A 23,062-nucleotide genomic window follows, 5' to 3' on the forward strand; every position below is an offset into this window, starting at 1 on the left:
ACGACTAATAACCTGCTGTGATTAATATTAATGTGTCGCGAGTTCGCTAGATAATCGTTTGTGGGATCGGGTAACGAAAACAGTAAGTTGTCACACAGTTACAGCCAATTTTAATCGGTTGTAACCGGGTCATAATTTATAAAAAAAACTGATGTTTCTTGAGTCCATGATGAACTTCTAGGAAATATCTTTCAAACCCAACTAGAATCGCATTTTTTCGACGTCATTTGGTATTTTAAATGATTTATTTCGTGTCAAAAGTCTAAGCTGCATTTTCTGTCAGAATTTGCAGCTCATTACGAATGTCATAACTCAATGTAGGAATTGAGTTATGATCTGAAATTTTTACTGTAAGTACCTTCAGGTCATTCCGAAAAATCCCCAACTAGAATTTCGTAAAAAGAATAAACGAGGATTTTTAAATGTTTTTTTGGCGTAAACTGTCATCAGAAGGTTATAAATCAGATTTAGGTGTAAAGAATGGTTTTTAGTGATTTTTCTGTAAAGATTCAGGTCATGAAAAAAATAAATTAGTATTCGGGAACCAAATAGCATATTGTATTAAAATGTCATGATTTTATGAGTTCGTTTACTATTTTAAATAAATTCCGGAAAACTGCCTAAAAGTTGACGTGAAACTGCTTGAGCTGAAAGTATTTGTTAATGTTTAAATGCGCATACATGTTAGCATAAGCTGTTAAATGTTATTAGAAATGTTATGAATGCGTTATATGGAATTAGATAATTATATGCCCAGACTTACCTGAACAGTAATTGCATGACAACGTGATTCTGTAACTATGTGTTAGACTACGTGTAGGATTCATAAATTAAACTAATTGAAACGGTAAACATATCATGAAGAGATTGACTTTCCTGACTACCTTTCAAGTTTACTACCGAGCAAACTAAGGTGGGTTCACAACTTTTTCTAAAAGCATGCGTCCCTGGTTTGGGACAACACTTTTTACGATAGCCCGGGTTTGGGCTACGCGCGAGTCCTTTATGTGGACTATTGAAACATGTTATCCACTGGAGGTGGATAGTACACATAGACTAAATGAAAAACTCTATCATGAAAGTCCATGTATTTTACAGATTAAATTGCCGAGTGGGTATACGCGGGGTATTAGTTGATAGCGCTATTGGTTTTGACAAACCTCACACCGTGCTGGAGGCTGGGCGTGAACTTCTAACCTTCACTCTTGCTTTAATGTTGATAGACATTATTCAGGGCACAAACGAAAATGTCAGCGTTCAATACACAGTTTAGTAATATGATGAGGGTTAGCTACCCGAGTCATACTTATATCAAAAACTTTAAGGATTAGACACCAAAAAATAAACACTCAAAAATGGCTACAATTTAAGGAACGTGTTTAGTGACAGCACCAGATTACTAATTGATAGAGAAAGGTCTGGTCGCAAGAAAAGCTGCTTCCAGGAGGTTGACAAGTGTTTTCACTCGACGATTCCTTTCTTGGGTGGTTGGTTTGGCCCTTGTTCCTGTAACTCGAATCCTAGCCCGGTATATCCTATTTTAGTTTTATACCATTGTGAACCTTACGCCTTTTTTACTCTCTGATCGAGGTTCTCGGCATTGAAAAATCTTCGTAAACTAAATCACACGTGTATATGTTGACATTTAAGAGATATACAGTCAAGAAAATTAAGAGCAATGGTGATATATATGCGGATTAGTCACCAAAAAATAAACACTCAAAAAATGGCTACAATTTAAGGAATGTGTTTAGTGACGGCATCAGATTCCTAATTGATAGAGAAAGGTCTGGTCGCAAGAAAAGCTGCTTCCAGGAGGTTGACAAGTGTTTTCACTCGACGATTCCATTCTTGGGTGGTTGGTTTGGCCCTTGTTCCTGTAACTCGAATCCTAGCCCGGTATATCCCATTTTAGTTTTATACCATTGTGAACCTTACGCCTTTTTTACTCTCTGATCGAGGTTCTCGGCATTGAAAAATCTTCGTAAACTAAATCACACGTGTATATGTTGACATTTAAGAGATATACAGTCAAGAAAATTAAGAGCAATGGTGATATATATGCGGATTAGTCACCAAAAAATAAACACTCAAAAAATGGCTACAATTTAAGGAATGTGTTTAGTGACGGCATCAGATTCCTAATTGATGGAGAAATGTCTGGTGGCAAGAAAAGCTGCTTCTAGGAGGTTGTCAAGTGTTTTCGCTCGACGATTCCATTCTTGGGTGGTTGGTTTGTGTCACACCCCAACCGATGGCGGAATCATCGGGGCATGGCACTGAGCGAAACAGATTGTTCAGAAGTTTCCATAACAACTATTTATATAATTCAGTTAAAGATACGTCCCATACCGTATCCCGAATAAACAAACATGTCATTACAGATAATCATCCAAACAAGAAATTCCGTTCCGACAACTCAGATTCAAATATTATTACAGCAATTGTTTATCTGCTTCTAGACCCCTATTCTGTTGACTTTCTGGTTGTAACGCCAGAGGACAAGATCTACAGACAACTATGCCCCAGACGCTTGTTCTCGGCAGACAACTATTTGTTGGGGGCTTCTAGAAACTTATTCTAGCCTCGTTTTCCTAGCAAATAAGCATCCTAGTTACCTGTCACATACGTTAAAGTAAAGTCAATACATAAAATGTAAAGGTGAGCATACAAGTTTGATAATAGCATATAGAGTTCGAATAGTTTACGCATAACCAGCACGTACACAGAGGAAAACGAAGCATGTTAATTATCGACATGGACCTATCGATACCAATGACTGCGGGTTGACCGTCCGAGACGGTTCGCAATACATGATTACCACCGTAATCCATGCAAGTAATTGTCCTTAACAACCCCCGTGTGAACGGGTGCTGAGTCCAAACTATACATTTGTAACAGGTTCTTGTCTCCTTTCTATGAAAAACTCCAGTCCCCATTCACTCTTGTTTCTGGATAATGAATTCACTGTTTGATTGTTTCCAGAATGAGCTTTTTGATTCCTCTTCACAGCTTGTTCCTGAAACAAATTTTGTATTTGTTTTAGAAATTTTCTCATTTTTATAATTTTTGGGTGGAATAAAATCAAGACCTTTCTTTTTGAAATTACCATCATGGTTTGGTTTCTTTTGAAAACCATAACCAGAATTGTAACCTTTTTTCTTGTTTAAATGTTGTTGAACCCTTGAAGTGTATTTTTTAGGTTTTGCAGAAAGATTTAAATCTTTTATTTCAGAAATATTAATTTATGTTAGTTTGAAAACCTTTTTTATCAAATCAGTTTTAACACTTCTTATTGAAAACTCTTTATCAGAATATAACTTGTCAGAATCACTCAAAGTATATGCAACTTCGAATGCTTCGTCATCCAAATTCGATTTTGATAACAAAAATTCTTTACTATATACCCGTTTAACCGACATCTTTGAATTGTTGACTGACGAACTCGAACTTCCAGACTCAGACTCCTCATCTTTATCCAACACCTGATCGACCATTTTTTTTATTAACTCGGACTCATTATCAGTGTCAGAAGATGTAAAAGTGACGTCAATGTTTTCTGGTAAATCATCGGTTATATCAGACTTCAGTTTAATATTGACTGCCTTTTGGACTTGCTCCTCATTTGGTTTTCTAGGAGAATAACCTTCCCATATTGGAGGCGGACACTTGTTATAGCTAATACTCTGTTTCTTACCAGTATCCTTCTTCTTTGGTTTGTCATCCTGAAATGCTTCCATACCTGCAACAGTTGGATAAATTCGATCAATCAAATAATCAGAACTAGAATAACTTTGCAACAGTCTTCTAATTCTTTCATTCTCAATCTTCTCAGTCTCCAACTCTTGCTTTAGCTTAGCACACTCCTCAATATAATAATTGATAGCTTTTTGCTTCGACATCATCACAGCATTCATCATTGTCAATGCATCTTCTCTTTCAGAATTTGTCTTTTGAAGACCAGTCACTGTCCTGTTTAATACGTCATACGATTCTTTCACATAGTTGAGATTGAACAATAATTGTTCTTTCATCTTGTCTTGTTCACTCAATTTCTCATCTTTTTCTGTACACTGCTTACAAGATTCCAAACACTTTAAGCAAGGCTTGATGACTTCCACAATTTTTTCTACCTCAATGATTTTTTCAACTTCAACTATCTTTTCGACTTCAACAACTTTTTCAGCTTCAATCACCTTTTCTGTTTCAACAATCTCCTCAACAACAATTTTAAGCTCTTCATTTTGAACAGCCTCTTCTTTTTTATCAACACTTTCAAACTTCATTTTCTTTTGTTCTTTTGCTGCTCGTCCCTCCTTCATTTTCTCCAAGCGATCTGCAAAATAAAATTGTAAACTTTCAGGAGATAGTTGAGTTTTTGCAACATTAATGTGTTTTTCTTCCTCATCATCACCACTATCATCAGTTGGTGATTGATCAAACTCAATTGTCTTTTCTGAGCTATCATCTGAAGAATCAGAATCAGATGGTGTTTGATCAAGAATTGTTGTTCTTTCTGAACTTCCATCTGATGAAACAGACTCTTCATCTTGATTCTTCGCATTAACACCAATCATATTCATCCATTCTATAAACAAATCTGGTTCTTTTACAATTTTAGCAATGAAAGCTTTAAACTCCCCATTCTCATTCACAAACTTATCCCAGCTAAATCCTGGAGCCATTTTCTCATCATCTTGATCAATGATGCAATAAGCTTTCTTATTTGCATCTTCGATCATTTTCCCATGTGCAGTTTGTGAATCCTTTTGTTGATGCGGTTGATGAGCAACCTGTTGATATATGGCTTTTCGATAGTAATTATCTTTTCCAAAAGGATTCTTTGCTCCATTAGCCTCTTGATTTTTGCATTCTCTTTTGAAATGACCTTTCTCCCTGCATCAAAAACAAGTCACTTTAGATTTATCAAAACCCAAATTAGAAACATGTGCATCCAGAAAGTCATTTCTCCCTGTAATCATTTTGAATTTTTCAGCTCTTCTTAGAACACTAGCTAAGCACCATTTGATGTCCATGAGCTCCATCTCTTTAGCATCGATCTGATCGTAATCCTCTTTCGTCAGCATAGGATTTCCGATCCTTCCAGCAACCAATCCCTCATAAGATTGTAGCACGGTAGCAAGTAACTCCATGTGATCTTTAGCAACTTCTTCGGAAAAACTTTGACTATTTGGAAGATTTAATGCAATGTTGCACTGTATCACACAACCATTTCCAGTTTTTGAGCTTTGATATTGAAAGCTTGTAGTTGAACTCTTCGGATTCACACTTGGATATGAAGAAATTCCACTACTGCTATTTGGACTTTGATTGGCTGAATCAGATGAATTTCCAGCACTAAAAGCAGTTTGGATTTTAGGACTCATTTCAACATCTTGAATACCACCTTTGTAATACATTTTAACATCTTGTTGACCACTTGGATTATTCATCCTCGCAATCTTTTTTTGTTCAAGATCTTGACTTTCAATCTTTTCAATGAACTGTGAAATAGTCAAATTATCATATTCCCCGGTGTTCTTCAAGATCATCAAAAATGTACCCCACTCTTTCTGAGGCAATGCATCCGCTAACTTGTCGACCCACTCATCTTGACTTTTTTCTATTCCCAACAAAGACATAGATCGAACTAAGTGGCAATATCTTTCAATAAGCTTCTTCGATGTTTCTCCCGCCAAGCTTGAAAACAAATCGAATTCTTTCTTTAGTAGTGCTTTCTTGCTCTTAATCATTTTCTCACTACCCTCGAATTTAACCTTCAATGCATCCCAGATTGAACGTGCAGTGTTATCATGTTGAAGTAAGATAAAAATGTATTCCTTCACAGCTTGTTGTAAAAGACTGATCATCATCTTCTCTGCTTTATACATGTCTCTCTCTTTGTCATTCAATTCAGAAATTGCTTTTGTGACACCCAAATCAGTACGAGGTCTAACATATTTCTTCTCAATGCATTCCCAAGATCTCAAATGATTGGCTTGCACCCAGTTTTCAAATCGATCTTTCCATCCATAATATTCCTCGATTCCCATAAGCTTCGGGGGCTTTTGCAAAGTTCCGGTTTCGTTTTCCATGCTCATGCTTTGAGCAATGGCAGTCGGAGTAGTTGGGGATGAAGCAAACGCGTTGTAGAACTCTTCTTCCATAATTCGGTAACACGTTTTTCAAAACAAACACTTTCAAACGAAATTACTGCTTTCAAACGAAATTACCTGCACACACAACTTTCAAACGGAATTAAAAGTTCACGCGAAATTAATTACTTCAAACGAAAATACCTAATTTCGTGCGAAATTAGGCACTAATTCAAACGAAATTACAATTCTCAAACGAAATTAAAATTTCGTTTGAAAATTTTCAAGCGGGAAACTAATCCCGTGCGGAATTAGTTGTTGTTTCAAACGAGATTAGCTCCAAATTGAAGTTCCGTGCGGAATTAAAGTACAATTCCAAACGGAATTAAGCTGACGTCATCATTTTCGAACAGAATTTCAAGCGAAATTACAAGTTTTGTCAGATTTTGATTGAATTATGGTCCAATTATCTCAAGGCTTTGTTAAAACACTGTTTCGCATGTTATATGAGAAATTTAGATCATTATGACCATTAAAACTTATTCAGTTTAGAAAAGAAAGTGTAGAAGTAACTCAGTAAGAGAATGAGATGAAAATGAGCTGAAATCGGTTGAACTCCTCCTCTTGAGCTCTGATACCAGTTGTAGGATCGTTGTCTGACCCAAAACGAGTCGTTCGTTCTACTCAAAATGAAAGGCGGAAACAGACATAATGAGTTGAATTCAGCAAGATCTACACTAAAGCAGTCTTTTCTATTGATTTGAAACACTTTTACAACAAGACGACACTTCGACAGAGCTTCGCCGTTGGAAAACACCAAGCTAATTTCGTACCAAATGTCACGAAATCAACCCTATATATAGACATGACTAATTTCGTACGAAACATGCTTCACACGAAATTACTACTCACACGAAATTACACATACAAGCGATATTACATTTCAAGCGGAATTATATGTTAATTCCGTGCGGAATTAACTTGAACTCTTCAAGCGGAATTAGCTTTCTGCATGATTTCTCGATCTTCGTGCCATGAACAATGCAAGACTCGATACAAGACGAAGTCGACAGACGTATGCACTAACACACGTGTATATGTTGACATTTAAGAGATATACAGTCAAGAAAATCAAGAACAATGGAGATATATATGCGGATTAGACACCAAAAAATAAACACTCAAAAAATGGCTACATTTTAAGGAATGTGTTTAGTGACGGCATCGGATTCCTAATTGATGGAGAAAGGTCTGGTGGCAAGAAAAGCTGCTTCCAGGAGGTTATCAAGTGTTTTCGCTCGACGATTCCATTCTTGGTGGTTGGTTTGGCCCTTGTTCCTGTAAATCGAATCCTAGCCCGGTATATCCCATTTTAGTTTTACACCATTGTGAAACTTATGCCTTTTTTACTCTCTGATCGAGGTTCTCGGCATTGAAAAATCTTCGTTAACTAAATCACATGTGTATATGTTGACATTTAAGAGATATACAGTCAAGAAAATCAAGAGCAATGGTGATACATATGCGGATTAGACACCAAAAAATAAACACTCAAAAAATGGCTACAATTTAAAGAATGTGTTTAGTGACAGCATCAGATTCCTAATTGATGGAGAAAGGTCTGGTGGCAAGAAAAGCGGCTTCCAGGAGGTTGTCAAGTGTTTTCGCTCGACGATTCCATTCTTGGGTGGTTGGTTTGGCCCTTGTTCCTGTAACTCGAATCCTAGCCGGGTATGTCCCAATTTAGTTTTACACCATTGTGAATCTTACGCCTTTTTTACTCTCCAATCGAGGTTCTCGGCATTGAAAAATCTTCGAAACTAAATCACATGTGTATATGTTGACATTTAAGAGATATACAATCAAGAGAATCAAGAGTAATGGTGATATATATGCGGATTAGACGCCAAAAAATAAACACTCAAAAAATGGCTACAATTTAATGAATGTTTTTAGTGACGACATCAGATTCCTAATTGATGGAGAAAGGTCTGGTGGCAAGAAAAGTTGCTTCCAGGAGGTTGTCAAGTGTTTTCGCTCGACGATTCCATTCTTGGGTGGTTGGTTTGGCCCTTGTTCCTGTAACTCGAATCCTAGCCCGCTATATCTCATTTTAGTTTTACACCATTGTGAACCTTTCGCCTTTTTTACTCCATTGAGTGGGTTCGGTGATTGGTTTCACCGATCGGTGAACCATCCCTAGTAGTTGATTGAGTATGATTGAGTGAGGGGTTTCGGTGTATACTCACCGAACGTTTGAGTATGATTGATTGAGTTTAATGGTGGGTCCCAACCCCTTTCAACCAATCACATTTTTTTTAATTCTTTACCACTCTTAAGGTGTTTGAACCATACCTAGTGATTGAGTGCAAAATGAGGAGTGGAATTGGGACTTGACATGGTATAATATTATTGGCTAGAGAATAACTCAAACACCCTAAAGTGATTGAACCATACCCTCCACCCTAAGGCTGGTGGGAACGGCGCCGGCAGCACACCATCCCCCCCCCCCCCCCCCCCCCCCCGGTCCCCGTCTTCAGCGTCGAGGTTTGGACGTTGGCAACGATGCAGATGAAGACAAAAATTGGTGAGTTGTCCCATGCCTATTGACGGTTAAAAAAATAAATAAATAAATAAAATAGCGGGGTAGGATCATCCTCCTATTTCCATTATTTTTATGGGATGGACCATCCTCTTAAAGACTGTGATGTAGCATCTAGCTGGCGGATCATCTTTAAGGGAGAACCATGACCATACCCTCTAAGCTAAGAAGAAAACGTAAATTGAAGTAGAAAAAGTGAGGGTGTCTGAAACCGAGTGGGTGGATCTTACCCTATCGCTATAAATACGTTGCGTCTCCTTACCAGATTCTTCCCTTCTCTTCTCTTCCCTCCGAATCAGAAGCGTGTTTTCCTCTCCACCAGGAACAATACTTTCACCCCCAAAGGGGCTGCCTTCCCCTGATCTGCCTACACCTTCGATTCGCCTGCAGCAGGTAGGTACTTCCTTTTCTCTTTCCATTTCCTATTTGCCTGCAGATCTGATCTACATATTCCAATAAACCCTAAACTCCACACGGTTTCCATTTTCCATATATTACTTTTCGCAATTAGGGTTTTATTCCTTGACATGTTTGACTTTGAACAATTATAAGATATTGTTAGATATGCCGTGTGAATCTGTGATTGTCGAGTTTGTTATTCGACCATACCTCTTCACTTATTACTTGTTAGGGTAACATTATTACTTGTTAGCGCCAGCAATCATTAGCTGGAAACCTCTGTTGATTAGTCATATCTTTTGACTCACATTTTATCATGTTTATGTTCCTTAGCTTTTCTAATGATATTGGAAACCTATCAATACCAGTATTAGTTAAACCTCTGCTAGTCTTTATGCTTATTCCGAATGTTAACCTAGTTTACGGAATCTGAGGGGACGTTTTCGCTTGTCGTTTAGTGTGAGCATGGTACGTAGGTTACTGTTTATTCATTTATTACTTGGAATTGTATCTATCGCGTTGATGATGTGCCTTTTGTTTATTGTGTTTAAACTATGTATACCAATTTGACTATTTAAATTTGTTTGGTGTAGGCTTTTTGAGAATTGATAACGATTTTTCATATGGCTGCTACTGCGACCGAGACAGCAGCGACACCTACTGCTGCTCCACGTTACGCTCCAGAGGACCCCACCCTTCCTAAACCTTGGAAAGGGTTAGTTGACGGTACAACTGGATATCTCTACTATTGGAACCCAGAGACCAATGTTACTCAATATGAGCGGCCCTCAGGGTCTAAGGGCTCTTCTCAACCACACAAATCGTCTTCAGTGGCCATAAGTTCTGCAGTTCAGGTGCAAAAGTCTTCACATCAAGAGAATGGCTCTGTCGATGATTATAGATACGGTAGAAGCAGCAATGGTGGATCAAAGCATTCATCTGGAACAAGAGGCTACGATGTATGTGTTTAAACCTGCATTTTGATATTATGCTATTTTTTGTGCATGAAGTTAGCTTGTTCTATGTTTGTATTGTGGAAAGTGTTTAGATTTTTCTTAAGTTTCAGACTTCACGTATACTTGTCCTCTTTTGCTTATGTTTATTGCTTTAGATTATATGTTATGCTATATTAACTGGTCAGGGCTTTGTTTTGATTAGAGTACAAGAAGCGGGTCCCATAATTCACACAGCCATTCAAGCGGGACAGTAGCTGCGGGACCCGGAGGAACTTCAGGACGACCTTATGGGCCTTCAGTTGGAAGTGGTTTATCCCCAGATGCTTATCGCCAGCAGCATGAGATAACTGTAACTGTAAGCATCAAAAGGACCATGTCATATGTTCTGATAGAAAAAGTTTTCGGCTCATAGAACTAGATCATGCATAATTGCTTGCTGCTTTGTGTAGAGTATGGCATAAACATTTTTGGTCTAAGATGTTCAGTTGATACTACTTCTTTCTGCTAATGTTAATGTTAACTTTGACGAATATCCATTATTCCATTATAAATGTGCTATACACTAATGCATATGACCATAATGGCAAATGTGTTTTTATGGGCATTTTTGTTCATCTACTGTCTTTGTTTTTTTTCATGATCTTCGTAATATAGTCATACATCAAAGCTGTTATTTGGGTCGATTAAAACCATCTTCATTAGTTCATTCAAAACTAACAGAATTTAATTTGGTTCAAAAAAAATGAAGAAAAGAAGAAAATCAAACTTTTATCATGCATTATCCCGCTAACTGTTCTTCATAGCATGCATCGCTTTCTTCTTATAAGCAACATGAACATCTCAAGATTTTGTTTTTTATTTTTGAATTTTTGTAGAAGTAAAGAACTTAATTTATTTATGGTTTTAGATGTTAGTTCTGACACTTGGTTTTTAACTATTTAGGGAGACAATGTGCCTCCACCTTTTACATCATTTGAAGATACCGGGTTTCCATCTGAGTTACTTAGAGAGGTATGTTTTCTGTTGCATTTATTTCCACTCCCATTGATTAACATGCTATTGTGTAACTTATATAAACTAGGTACTGTAACTGTTTTATGCATGCTGATCTGTCATTACGGAAGTTTCATCAACTTTCAGACTCATGTTTGCTTTTCCATCTTTACTTTTTGTCCCAGGTGCGATATTTGCTCCAGGGAGGAGCTAAATGTCGTACGCTGTGCCACCCCACCTTCTTACAATGGGGTTGCATATTATATCTGGAGTGTTTACTCTTAAATGGTGGACCAATTTTCCCGAAGGGCTTTCCGAATCATCCATGGTCGTGTGGTGGCTGACTTCCAGTGATGATGATTCAGTTTGCCTGCCGCTTGGTCCGTCTGAAGAAGAGGCCTCCCTCCGATTGGATTCGTGGGGATGATGCGATACTTCTTTGCATCAATCTCACATGATGATCAAGCCCATAAAGAACATGGATCCAATCCGATGCGTATCGCAGCTTACAGATTTGCTTTTTTAGGTACTTGAGGCTGGGTTTACAGCCCCGACTCCAATACAAGCACAGTCATGGCCTGTTGCCCTTCAAAGTCGTGACATTGTAGCCATTGCAAAAACGGGGTCAGGAAAAACCTTGGGTTACTTGATTCCTGCATTTATTCACCTTAAAAGAGTTCACAAGAATCGTCAAATGGGTCCCACTGTTTTGGTTTTATCACCCACCAGAGAATTAGCTACCCAGATACAAGCTGAAGCCGTCAAGTTTGGAAGATCATCAAAGATACTGTGCACTGTATGGTCCTTGACCCCTTTCTGTTTTTTTTCTTAAATTCTTTATATGATTGTAAGAACGTATTCTGATTTCTGACTCCTTTAAAAAATGATCTGTAGTGTTTGTATGGAGGAGCACCGAAGGGCCCCCAGCTAAGAGAATTAGATCGCGGGACGGATATTGTGGTTGCAACACCTGGTCGTTTGAACGATATTTTGGAGATGAGAAGACTAAGCTTAAGTCAAGTTACGTTTTTGGTGTTGGATGAAGCTGATCGGATGTTGGACATGGGATTTGAACCTCAGATCAGGAAAATTGTTAAGGAGGTGCCAGCTCGCCGTCAGACACTTATGTACACCGCCACTTGGCCAAAGGAGGTCCGCAAAATAGCTGCAGATTTGTTGGTTAATCCAATTCAGGTCAACATTGGCAATGTCGACGAGCTTGTTGCCAACAAGGCTATCACTCAGGTACTTATTTTATTTTTATTTATTACCTATTGAAAAATATTATTTATAATACCTCAAAAAGAAAGGTCGGTGGCTTACTTTGCACCCTTAAGCTTTGTGATATTTCCAAAACTAACCCCCTAACTTTGTAAATGTCACTTTGACCCTTTCAAGATTCTAAAGTTTCGAGTTTACCCTAAAACTAATTTCTTACGTTTTTATTTATTCGTACATATTGGTATAAATTCGAGTTCATCTACGCTTTAATGTAATTTTTGTTTGGGACGAGTCAGGTCAATTATATAATGTTTTATTTTTATGTACGTTTTGAGTTGAACTACGTTTTGACATAAATTTTGTTTGGAAACAAATCAGGTGAAATATAATACGTTTTCATTCGACGGTATAAATTTGAGTTACTATACCTTTCGGCGTAAATTTAGTTTGGGAAACTAGTTGGGTCAATTGTAGTCTATACTTTATCATGACGCGTATGACGCCAACGCACGTGTTTATTTTTTATGTACGTTGAGTTGGTCTACGTTTCGACGTAAATTTTGTTTGGAAACAAGTAGGGTCAAATATAATAAATTTTTATTCAACGATATGAATTGGGATTACTCTACGTCTTTATGTAAATTTAGTTGGGAAACGAGTCGGGTCAAATATAATAAATTTTTATTCAGTGATATGAATTTGGATTACTCGACGCTTTTACGTAAATTTAGTTCGGAAACGAGTCGGGTTGATTGTAACTTATAATTTATCACGCCACATATGGCGCTGCCGCAACGCGCGGTTGGTAAAAAAACCAGTTAGATCTTGTAATTGAGAGTTATTTATGGTTGCAGCATATTGAGGTTTTGGCTCCAATGGAGAAAAACAGACGGTTGGAACTAATCTTAAGATCTCAAGAACCGAGATCGAAGGTCATCATCTTCTGCTCAACCAAAAAGATGTGTGATCAGCTGGCTCGCAGCTTGACCCGTCAATTTGCTGCCGCTGCTATCCATGGAGACAAATCTCAGGGTGAAAGAGATTACGTGTTGAATCAGTTTCGCAGTGGCCGCTCTCCTGTGCTTGTAGCAACTGATGTTGCTGCTCGTGGATTAGATATCAAGGACATCAGGTACAAAATTGGTTATTTTGTGTACTTATTCAATGTAAATCTTTTTAATTAATATACAACTAGTTTTTTTACCCACTGCGCCGTATGCGAAATGACAACGTATAGACTACAATCGATTATACTCGTTTTCGAACTAAATTTACGTCAAAACGTATGATAACTCAAATTTATACCGTCGAATCAAAGTGTGTTACATTTGACACGATTTTTTCCAAAAAAAATTCAAGTCAAAACGTAATCCAATTCAAAACGTACACAAAAAACATTTTATAATTGACCCGACTCATTTTCAAACAAGAATTACGTTAAAGCGTAGACGGATTCGAATTTATACCGACACATCTACAAAATAAAAACGTAAGAAATAGTTTTAGGGTAAGCTTGAAACTTTTGAAACTTGAGGGGGGTCAAAATGACATTTACAAAGTTAACCTTTGACATTATAGCTAAGTTTGGGGGTAGAATGGGTTACATGTCAAAGGTTTGATGGTTAAAGAGAAGTTAGAAAGTATGGGGCTTTTTTGCTAAGTTAGAAAGTAGGAGGGTCATTTTGACTTTGTCTTAGAAAGTTGTTTTTTGTCAAGTTAGAAATTTGAGGGGTGAAATGGTGAATTTTATCAATTTAGAAGAGTTGAGGGGTGATTTTTGTCAAATCAAAAAGGTGGCTGGCACTGACCTTTCAATTTAAGATTTGTGTAATTGCTAAATTTTGTTTTTACATAAATTGTTTACAGGGTGGTGGTCAATTACGACTTTCCTACGGGAGTGGAGGACTACGTGCACCGAATCGGAAGGACCGGGAGGGCAGGTGCGACCGGAGAGGCTTATACGTTTTTCACAGAACAGGACGCAAAACATGCTTCTGATCTAGTCAAAGTATTGGAAGGTGCAAATCAACGTGTTCCGAAGGAACTTCGAGACATGGCGGCACGTAGCGGTGGGATGGGCGGCCGGTCTAGACGTTGGGGCTCTGGTCCGAGTTACGGAAGTCGTGATGGAGGTCGTGGAGGACGGTCCGATTCAAGCTTTGGTGGAAGGAGTAGCGGCGGAGGTCGTGGAGGACGCTCTGATTCAAGCTTTGGTGGAAGGAGTAGTTGGAACTCCGGGAGGGGTGGAGCCCATGACAGGTACCAAAAACAAAATTTATTTTGGGGTAAAATGCCATTTTCGTCCCTAGCTTAATAAAAAAAGTAAAAAGACGGTAATACCCCTGACTTAACGAAGAATAATGGATGGAGTTAACAAGTCGGGATGAAAATGGCAAAATTTCAAACTATTTGGATCTAAATGCGGAAAAACAAACCTGTAGACGAAAGTTGCAAAACTAGTCAAACCTCAGGGACGAAAATGGCATTTTGCTCTTTATTTTGTTATGATTCCTTTCCTGAAATGCAAATTTGGATACATTTTTTACTATCGGTTTTATTTAGAGTTAACTGCCATTTTCGTCCCTGTGGTTTGGTCACTTTGGCCATTTCAGTCCATTTTTCAAAAATGCGCCATTTTCGTCCCCCACGTTCTGGAAAGGTGCCATTTCAATCCAAAAATCATAACCCAGTTAAGTCAGTTAGTAAATAAGGACTGATTGTGTAAATTTGTAACATAAAGGACCATTTAAGTAAATATTAAACACCACCACCACTCCGCTGCCACCACCACCGCCACCACCGCCCTGCCACCACCACCACTCCGCTGCCACCACCACTACCACCGCCACCACAGCCCTGCCACCACCACCACAGCCCTGCCACCACCGCCACCACAGCCGGTTCATCATCATATCAGACGAGAGAGGGAGAAAGTCGGAGAGAGAGAGAGAGATAACGAGGCGGGAGAGAGAACCGGCGACGGTGGGGCTGCCTTCCCCGATGATGACGTTGATGGTGGTGGTTCCGGCGGCGGTGGTGGTGACCATGCTACTGTTCATCGTCTTCCCCAAAACGGTCAACAGAAGTCAAACGGCCTAATTCTCGATCAATACCGGATAATATTCAAATTAAACTTGCAGAAACATTGTACAAGTATAAACATACCGATTGGGTGATTAAAACTGATCCGGTATCGCGTGCAACGGCGTGGCGACAGTCTCCGGCGACGGGTATTCAAGCGAGACTTGCAGACGATGAACAGAGGGTATTTTCGAAGGGGTAAAGGATTTTGAAGGGTGTGAGAGTTTCGTATGGGTTCAAGGACTCTAAATAACACAACAATTTGACACTTAATCGACAAACTTCTGTGGATTAACTCCACTTTGAATTTTTTATAAAAACTCCGATTTCACGTGGTGTTGGGCATGCTTATTGAACAATTACAAAGCGTGGGGAGTTGTTTACGATCTGTGAGAGTGGTGGTGGCAGCGGAGTGGTGGTGGTGGCAGGGCTGTGGTGGCGGTGGTGGCGGGGCTGTGGTGGTGGTGGCAGGGCTGTGGTGGCAGGGCTGTGGTGGTGGTGGCAGGGCTGTGGTGGCGGTGGCGGTAGTGGTGGTGGCAGTGGAGTGGTGGTGGTGGCAGGGCTGTGGTGGCGGTGGTGGTGGTGGTGGCAGGGCTGTGGTGGTGGTGGCAGGGCTGTGGTGGCGGTGGTGGCGGTGGTGGCAGCGGAGTGGTGGTGGTGGCAGGGCTAGTGGTGGTGGTGTTTAATATTTACTTAAATGGTCCTTTATTTTACAAATTTACACAATCAGTCCTTATTTACTAACTGACTTAACTGGGTTATGATTTTTGGACTGAAATGGCACCTTTCCAGAACGTGGGGGACGAAAATGGCGCATTTTTGAAAAATGGACTGAAATGGCCAAAGTGACCAAAGCACAGGGACGAAAATGGCAGTTAACTCGTTTTATTTATTGCAGCAATAGGGGTGGTTACAATCATAGGAGCTTCCATGAAAGCATTGCGGGTGCTGGAGAGAAGCGAGGCAGGAGCAGAAGTCCACCTGGCAAATACGGTTCAGGATGGGGTAGGGGCAGTCGTAGCCGCAGCCCTGAGAGGTTTGATAAGCCACCTAGATCAAACGGCCCTCGTTTTCGTCCTTCTGATGAAGATGAGGAAGGCCTGATCCGGGATTAAGCTCTGATGATGGCTTGCCATTTATTATTTTTTTGGGTCAACGAACATGGTTTTGGAAGTAGGAGACCCTATTTTAGGCATCTGATTTCAGACGAAGTGTAGATGGTTTGTGTTGTTTAGTGTATTCTAAATTTGTTTGTTGTTTTGTACTATTTTTTAAAAATTGTTTGTTAAAACAAACTTATAAATGTAAAACTGAGGAACACATTCTAGTAATGGTCTTATTTTTGTCCATTTTCGCTATTAAAGATGGCGTTTTAAATCCTGGTGCAGATTATATCACTTTTACTTTTATGTTCTTGGAAACCTTGTGGTAAATGATCATGTTTGTATGACAAACACTTGCACCTGAGAGAACAAACTCAAAACATCTGATTTTAAAGCACTCTCTATTCATTAAATAGAAAAGATGACCAAGATTTCTATACTAGCCAACTTAGAATTGGTCCGGCCGATGTCTATCACTACTGCCGCTGTCACCACACCACTGGTTGCCACCGTCACCACGCACGCCGCTGCATGTCAACAGATCATTAAGATAGATTTTTGTGTTTCATGTGACCTTAAAGTTTATACACTGCAATCACGCCTTCTTGCAGCCTGTGATTTCCGTCTAACACTCAAACCAAGTTAATTTTTGATTTTTGGTAATCATGGTTTAGTCTCACGTCGTGATTGGGGAAAGAAGAGGCGTGCTCTCTTCACACACAAGGGTCGAACTCAAGAAATACGAATAATCAACTTATGCAAAGAATTGTTCATGGTAACTTCAACACATCTGTGTAGCAAAATTTGGTAAATTTTGTGAAATAAATGAGAAGAATAAGCTTTTAATACACTCTGCTTTCATAACACAATCCACTTTACCATCTATGAATTACTTGTAGGGAAACAACATATCTGAATTACCAAATTCTCAACCAAAATCCTTTCTCATCAATTTAATCCATATCAAGCTTATTCAATAAATGCTTCATCTCCTTATCTCTATATATGCTTCATCTCCTTATCGAGATCATTAGGAACCAATGGATGCATTCAACTTTCAAATGTTTGGATCGACGTTCGGACATTCATCTCAACAAGTTTCTTGCTTGACCTCGGCTGATAACGGGCTTCAAATGAAAGGAAATGGTAGGAAGACTAAGGGCAGAAGGAAGGGTAGCAAAAGTTGTCGGAAAAGTCTAATCGTTAAAGGACAATGGAATTCCCAAGAAGACAGGTAACACTTGCATCCACTAGTCCCACTGGTTAGCAGGGTATTCGTGGGCCCTGTGAGTTTTCCCTAACTGGTTCTCATGATCAACCTAAAAAAACACACTTAATTATTTTTTTTCTAAATATTGATTTTTTTTTTCTAATTTTCATCGAGGCTTTTTCGGTATATATTTTAATAGGATGTGTTTATTTGAAGGTTGTTGGTGCAGTTGGTGAAGCAGTATGGGGACAGCAAATGGTCCAGGGTTGCGGAAAAGCTTCCCGGAAGGATCGCCAAGCAGTGCCGAGATAGATGGCAAAACCATCTGAGGCCAGATATTACGGTATCCTTTAATTTCTGAATTAGTCCATCCAGCCCAGAAGCCTCTGGTTCCATTATTCAAAAAGATTAAGATTTTATATGACCCGTATGAGTTCTTATTAGAGGTGACAATTTTGACCTGTTTACGTGATTGGTCAAACTAGTAAAGTTTATATAAACTTAGCTAAAACCGGAAATAGGACATAACGGGTTAAAGGGTTGAAAGTGACCCGAAGTGTATTTACATGCTTACAACTTCTTAAATCTAAATATTCGAAAAAAGTAGTTTAATACCTTAATATTATAGTTGTTAATCATATATAATACATTACTTAAGAAAGGTAAAGGAAAATGTTGGCAGGTCAGATTGAAAGTGTCAAAAAAAAAAAAAAAGTTAAATATCTTAAGCATATAGTTTTAAAACATATTTATTACATTAATGATATACAAAAACAATGAAAAGGTACAACAAGAAAGCATTGTGAGGCCAACCAAACCTGATCCATTATAAAAGAGCTATGGCCCGACCCACCACATTTTGACTCGTTACCCAACCCGCCCATTTTACCATCTCTAGTTCTTATGGTATCATTGATTGTTAAAAAAAATCGACAGAAAGATGCATGGTCCGAGGAAGAAGACAAGTTACTGATTGCGATTCACAAAGAAGTTGGAAACAAATGGTCAGAAATAGCAAGGAGGTTACCAGGTAGGAGCGAAAACACCATAAAAAACCACTGGAATGCTACCAAAAGGCGCCAGCTGTCATCCCGGAGGCGTGGCAAAACAAAGTGCCAGTCCCTCTTGCAAGAGTACATCAGGAGTGTCCCTTCATCATCTTCTTCTTCTTCATCTGAAGATCAGATCAATATCAAACGTAACGCTGATAATAATTCACAGGTTGTTATTGCACCAATCGCACCAATCACGTCTCTGCAAACAAGCTTCTCGTCTGGTGTGACTGCGACGTTTTCATCTTCTATAGAGGACTATGGTTTAGGTGCGATGTTTGGTTACATACCAGGCGCGCCAGCGGTCAACGAGAGCTGTTTTGAGTTTGACCCTGTGCCATCTCATTTGACTAGTCAGTTGGAGTTTGATTTCCAGAAAGAGATGGATTTTCTGGAGATGCTTTATCAATAAAAGTCTTTTAACTGTTTTCTGTATGAGCCTGGTTTAGTTTATGTTTTTACTTCTGGACCGCGCTATATAATAGATTTCTGTTATATTCTTCATGCCTTTATGGCAGGATAAAGTATTGCGCTTAAAATGCGTTTTGTTACCTCTGCGTGTATTATGTCGTGATATTGGTATATTCTATGGAATTGTTTTGATAGACAAACATGTGATCTTTTGGCTGCGTCGAAAATCCAACTTTTTTTTGAAAAATAAACTTCACTAACACGCCTCTGACCCAAACGGGCAAAAAGCCAACAATACAACAAACCTCCGACCCAACGTATTGATTTAAAAGACCTATTTTTTTGCCAAACAGACCCTCTAGACTTGACTTCCCCTAAGATATCTTGCGGACCATGCTTAATATTGTGAAAAAACTGCCTCATTTATCCCTTTCCATATGCACCAACAAGTGATTATTAAAAGGCCATGAATAAGGTCTTTGAAGGCGAAGGCGAAGACGTATAACGGAGGAATGTTGCACCAACCCCTCCAGATTCTATTTGACAACATGCATGCCATAAAAAAAGTGTTCCACCGATTCGTTGTGCTCCTCACAGAAAAGACACATCCGACGGAATATTCACGTCGAAAATCCAACTAGCCATGTGAATGCCGCTGCAAAAGAGAAGAGCCACAGAGCTGACATGGCTTGAGCTAGACGTGACTAGTGAGCACCCTAGCCTATGCTTGAGGGCAATTCAATAGCTTGACATGCCTTCATGATTCAATGTTGAGCTAGGTTCCGGGAAGATATTTGCGCTTGAGTTGAGTGGTCTAATAGCTTAAAAATCTTAATAAGAAAACAACCTCAATTATACAAAAGCTTTAGTCAGTATGAGCTGAAATATCTCGATGAGTAAAGTACACGGATGTTCTTATAAAAAAAAACCACGTCAACGGTCTCTATTGTCAGTTGTAACACGTTTGGTCAACAAAAATGCAAAACAAAGTGCTAGTTATCAAGCCTCATTCAAGACATACATTGTGCCAAAAACAACCAACTGCTCTCCACAATTAGCAAGTCTAGATCATTCAACACATCTGAGTCTAGCAAATGTTAAATATCCGGTGTGACCTCTTGCCTCGCTAGACGGTCTAGCCATCACAACAGGTGAACCGGAACTATCTTGTTGCCAATGACTTGCTTCACTTGCACGGTGCTTCCTCTTGCTTGGGCGGTGGGACCCAGGAGTACCTTCTTCACTTTGACATTGATCCATTTTCACTTCTCGAACTTCATATGTGCGCAGAAGCACCTCGAATGTTCTTATATCTGCATAATATCCAGCATTTAAATTACATTTCACATCACTTTAGTTTTATACAGATTCATACAGACATTTTTTTTTCAATTATAGCATTCTTTTTATACTAGAGCTGGCAAAACAGATAATGTTTCTGTACGGGTCAAAACAGATCGGGTTGACTGGGTTGACCCCACACAATTTTTTTTTCTCCAAAATCTTCTTTTAGAATAATCTGCGTGTTATAAATAAGTACAAAACTTAACTTTCTTAAAAAAAATTATAAAGTATTATGCATTAAAAATACACTTCATTTGATCAAGTTCTTTTTACCTTTGTCCCATTCGACCCATTAGAGATTAAACATAACCCGGATCAACCCATTAATAAGCAAATGGGTTGAAATTGTCACATATAATAAAAGAAATATCAAGGTCTTAAAATATTAAGTTCTCTATACACTGGACCTTAAAAAGCTTGAAAATTTAATAAAGAACGGAGAGTTATGTTTGTATACCAGTAAACTTCGATGTCAGAGTTTCAGACGAACGTTGTACTTGTTCAATGCAAGGCGAGAACGAGCACAAAACACCATCTGGTTTCAACATTTCTCCAGCAGACGGTATAGCAAGCCAAGGCTGCGGCAGATCCAAAAACACCGCATCTGCAACACCAACCAAATCTTTCGGAAACCCCTCACCCTGAATATCTCTAACTCCCACCGTCACCAAACTACTCAAACCCGTCTTCTCAAAATCCGCTCTAGCAGCCTCAGCCCTCTGCTCATGAAAATCAAACGTATACACATGACCCATAGGAGCAATCGCCCTTGCCAACGAAGTCGTCAATGATCCACTTCCAGTCCCGGATTCCAGCACCACACAACCGGGAATCAATTCTAAATACATGACCACAAAACTTATATCCGCAATGTAAAGGATTTGAGTTCTGTGGCTTAAAACTAACGTCCATAACTCCGGTGTCGGAGCCAGCAAGTAAACAAAACCGCCCTTGTGACTAGACACTTTGCAGCCGAACGGTTTCCCAATCCAATCCGAGTGTTTAAACACACCGAATCGGTTCTCGAGAACAGACTTCTCGCTTACTTTTACAGCCTTCATGGTGTCGTGTTTCTCGTATACTATAACCAAATCGCCATCGCTGATTTTTCGGTTAAACGATAATTTCTTTGTTGAATCAGTAAGCAACATCCTTTGGATCTTGGTACAGGCTGGCTACTAACTGGATATTTTGGTAAATATATATGTAACAAGCTCTGCAAGTGTAAATTCAAAATTTCATGAATTAATATAGGTTTTGATGAGTGATGATGTAGAGTCAACTATTCCTATATTGAAAACATAGTAGAACAATGCTGAAAAGAAAACAATTTAACTGAATTGACGAAAATATACATATGTTTCAGACTTTTATGAAGGGGGAAGGAGATTCGTGATCTGATTACAAGTTATAGGATTAATGTGTGTGCAATTGCTGATGATTACAGAGTATGTACCTGATTCCGGCAGCGTGTATGAGTGTGTGTTCTCCAAAATCAGGGGTTAGGGTTTATGTGAATGTGAGTAATTACAACTAGTTTTTTTTTTTTTTTTTTTTTTTTCCAGTCGCGCGTTGCGGCGAGACGGAGCAAACGATAAAGTAAAACAAACGTTATTTGAAAATGTAGAATGTTGTTTAGAAAAGAGTAAACTGCTAAATTCGACCCTGAGGTTTGACTCTCTAGATCAGTCCAAAATCAAGTTTTGTTGCTAAAACAGTCCCTGAGCCTAGTTTTTGTTGCTATTTCAGTCCAATAAATTAACACCGTTAGAACCTCAGTTAATGAATGGGTAAAACTGCTAAATTCGTCCCTGAGATTTAATTCAAGTTGCTAGATCAGTCCAAAATCAAGTTTTTTGAATTTGTTAATTATAAATTTATTTAGGTATATAATTTTTCTAGACTTGCATTAATTTTTTGAATTTGTTAGTTATAAACTTATTTAGATTATAAACTTATTTAGGTATATAATTTGCAAGTCTAGAAAAATTATTTGTTAGTTATTTTGATTATTATTATTATCATTAAATGTTTACTAATTATATACTTAAGTATTTAAATAAGATAATACTTAATTTAAATAAAATTAGTTTTAAAAATATAAATGTAGCTTTTTTGAAGAGCACAATTTAACCGGCCCAACCTTAAATACTGATTTTATTTTGATGTTGTTATTGTTGTTGTTGTTACCATGTAAATATTTAGTATTTATTTAAGGATTTAAATAAGACAACAGTTAATTTAAACAATATTTAGTTATGAAAAATACAAACATTATATGTAAATTTAAATATTAAGAAATTAATATAATTTTTATTTATTTTTATTTAAATCGTAATATTTAATGTTTAATATTTATCAATTATTTTAATTTAATATTTGTATTATAAAGTTCTTTTATTCATTTTTTCTACTTAATTAAGTGGTTTCGTATTTAATAATATTATCATTCAGGTGAGGTCAGACAACATGTCGTGTCAAACCAGTGTTTAAGACAGGTCAAATAAAATTGCGCTCTCCAAAAGAGCTACATTCTGTTTATATTTTTATAACTAAACACAAATTTAAATTATATATTTAGGGTAGACTTGTAAT

The 23,062-nt window shown here is 38.3% G+C and overlaps 3 protein-coding genes across 5 annotated transcripts; 2 read left to right on the forward strand and 1 right to left on the reverse strand.

The window, feature by feature from the left end:
* The first annotated feature begins 8,901 nt into the window (after nt 1-8,901).
* Nucleotides 8,902-16,724, forward strand: LOC110878325 (ATP-dependent RNA helicase-like protein DB10). Of its 2 annotated transcripts, none has more exons than XM_022126607.2 (9): nt 8,902-9,090; nt 9,690-10,055; nt 10,255-10,407; nt 10,995-11,063; nt 11,572-11,841; nt 11,940-12,290; nt 13,121-13,398; nt 14,133-14,525; nt 16,246-16,724. In XM_022126607.2, exons 2-9 carry the CDS (start codon nt 9,720-9,722, stop codon nt 16,460-16,462), a joined length of 2,067 nt encoding a protein of 688 aa, XP_021982299.1. In that variant the 5' UTR covers nt 8,902-9,090; nt 9,690-9,719; the 3' UTR covers nt 16,463-16,724. The 2 variants fall into 2 exon arrangements, with proteins under 2 accessions (XP_021982299.1, XP_021982300.1); XM_022126608.2 differs by having other exon boundaries at nt 8,905-9,094.
* Nucleotides 16,725-16,942: 218 nt separating this feature from the next.
* On the forward strand, nt 16,943-19,143 carry LOC110878323 (transcription factor MYB98). The gene is made up of 3 exons (XM_022126605.2): nt 16,943-17,684; nt 17,877-18,003; nt 18,597-19,143. The coding sequence occupies exons 1-3, from the start codon at nt 17,491-17,493 to the stop codon at nt 19,122-19,124; spliced, it is 849 nt and encodes a 282-aa protein (XP_021982297.1). The 5' UTR covers nt 16,943-17,490; the 3' UTR covers nt 19,125-19,143.
* Nucleotides 19,144-19,975: 832 nt separating this feature from the next.
* LOC110878322 (tRNA (adenine(58)-N(1))-methyltransferase catalytic subunit TRMT61A) lies at nt 19,976-21,981 on the reverse strand. 2 transcript variants are annotated; one of them, XM_035977523.1, is made up of 4 exons: nt 21,924-21,981; nt 20,925-21,683; nt 20,182-20,436; nt 19,988-20,134 (listed from the first exon to the last, which is right to left on the reverse strand). In XM_035977523.1, the coding sequence occupies exons 2-3, from the start codon at nt 21,616-21,618 to the stop codon at nt 20,192-20,194; spliced, it is 939 nt and encodes a 312-aa protein (XP_035833416.1). In that variant the 5' UTR covers nt 21,619-21,683; nt 21,924-21,981; the 3' UTR covers nt 19,988-20,134; nt 20,182-20,191. The 2 variants fall into 2 exon arrangements, with proteins under 2 accessions (XP_021982296.1, XP_035833416.1); XM_022126604.2 differs by having other exon boundaries at nt 19,976-20,436.
* Between the last annotated feature and the right edge of the window lie 1,081 nt (nt 21,982-23,062).

The sequence above is a fragment of the Helianthus annuus genome, chromosome 9, assembly GCF_002127325.2.
Source record: "Helianthus annuus cultivar XRQ/B chromosome 9, HanXRQr2.0-SUNRISE, whole genome shotgun sequence".
Taxonomy (NCBI): domain Eukaryota; kingdom Viridiplantae; phylum Streptophyta; class Magnoliopsida; order Asterales; family Asteraceae; genus Helianthus; species Helianthus annuus.

Coding starts and splice junctions, on each gene's coding strand:
- LOC110878325 (XM_022126607.2), top strand. CDS start 9,720: ATGGCTGCTACTGCGACCGAGACAGCAGCGACACCTACTGCTGCTCCA. Junction 10,056..10,254: donor CTGGAACAAGAGGCTACGAT/GTATGTGTTTAA, acceptor TGTTTTGATTAG/AGTACAAGAAGCGGGTCCCA. Junction 12,291..13,120: donor CCAACAAGGCTATCACTCAG/GTACTTATTTTA, acceptor TTATGGTTGCAG/CATATTGAGGTTTTGGCTCC.
- LOC110878322 (XM_022126604.2), bottom strand. CDS start 21,618: ATGTTGCTTACTGATTCAACAAAGAAATTATCGTTTAACCGAAAAATC. Junction 20,437..20,924: donor TCTGACATCGAAGTTTACTG/GTATACAAACAT, acceptor GATATTATGCAG/ATATAAGAACATTCGAGGTG.
- LOC110878323 (XM_022126605.2), top strand. CDS start 17,491: ATGGATGCATTCAACTTTCAAATGTTTGGATCGACGTTCGGACATTCA. Junction 17,685..17,876: donor TGGAATTCCCAAGAAGACAG/GTAACACTTGCA, acceptor GTTTATTTGAAG/GTTGTTGGTGCAGTTGGTGA. Junction 18,004..18,596: donor ATCTGAGGCCAGATATTACG/GTATCCTTTAAT, acceptor AAAAATCGACAG/AAAGATGCATGGTCCGAGGA.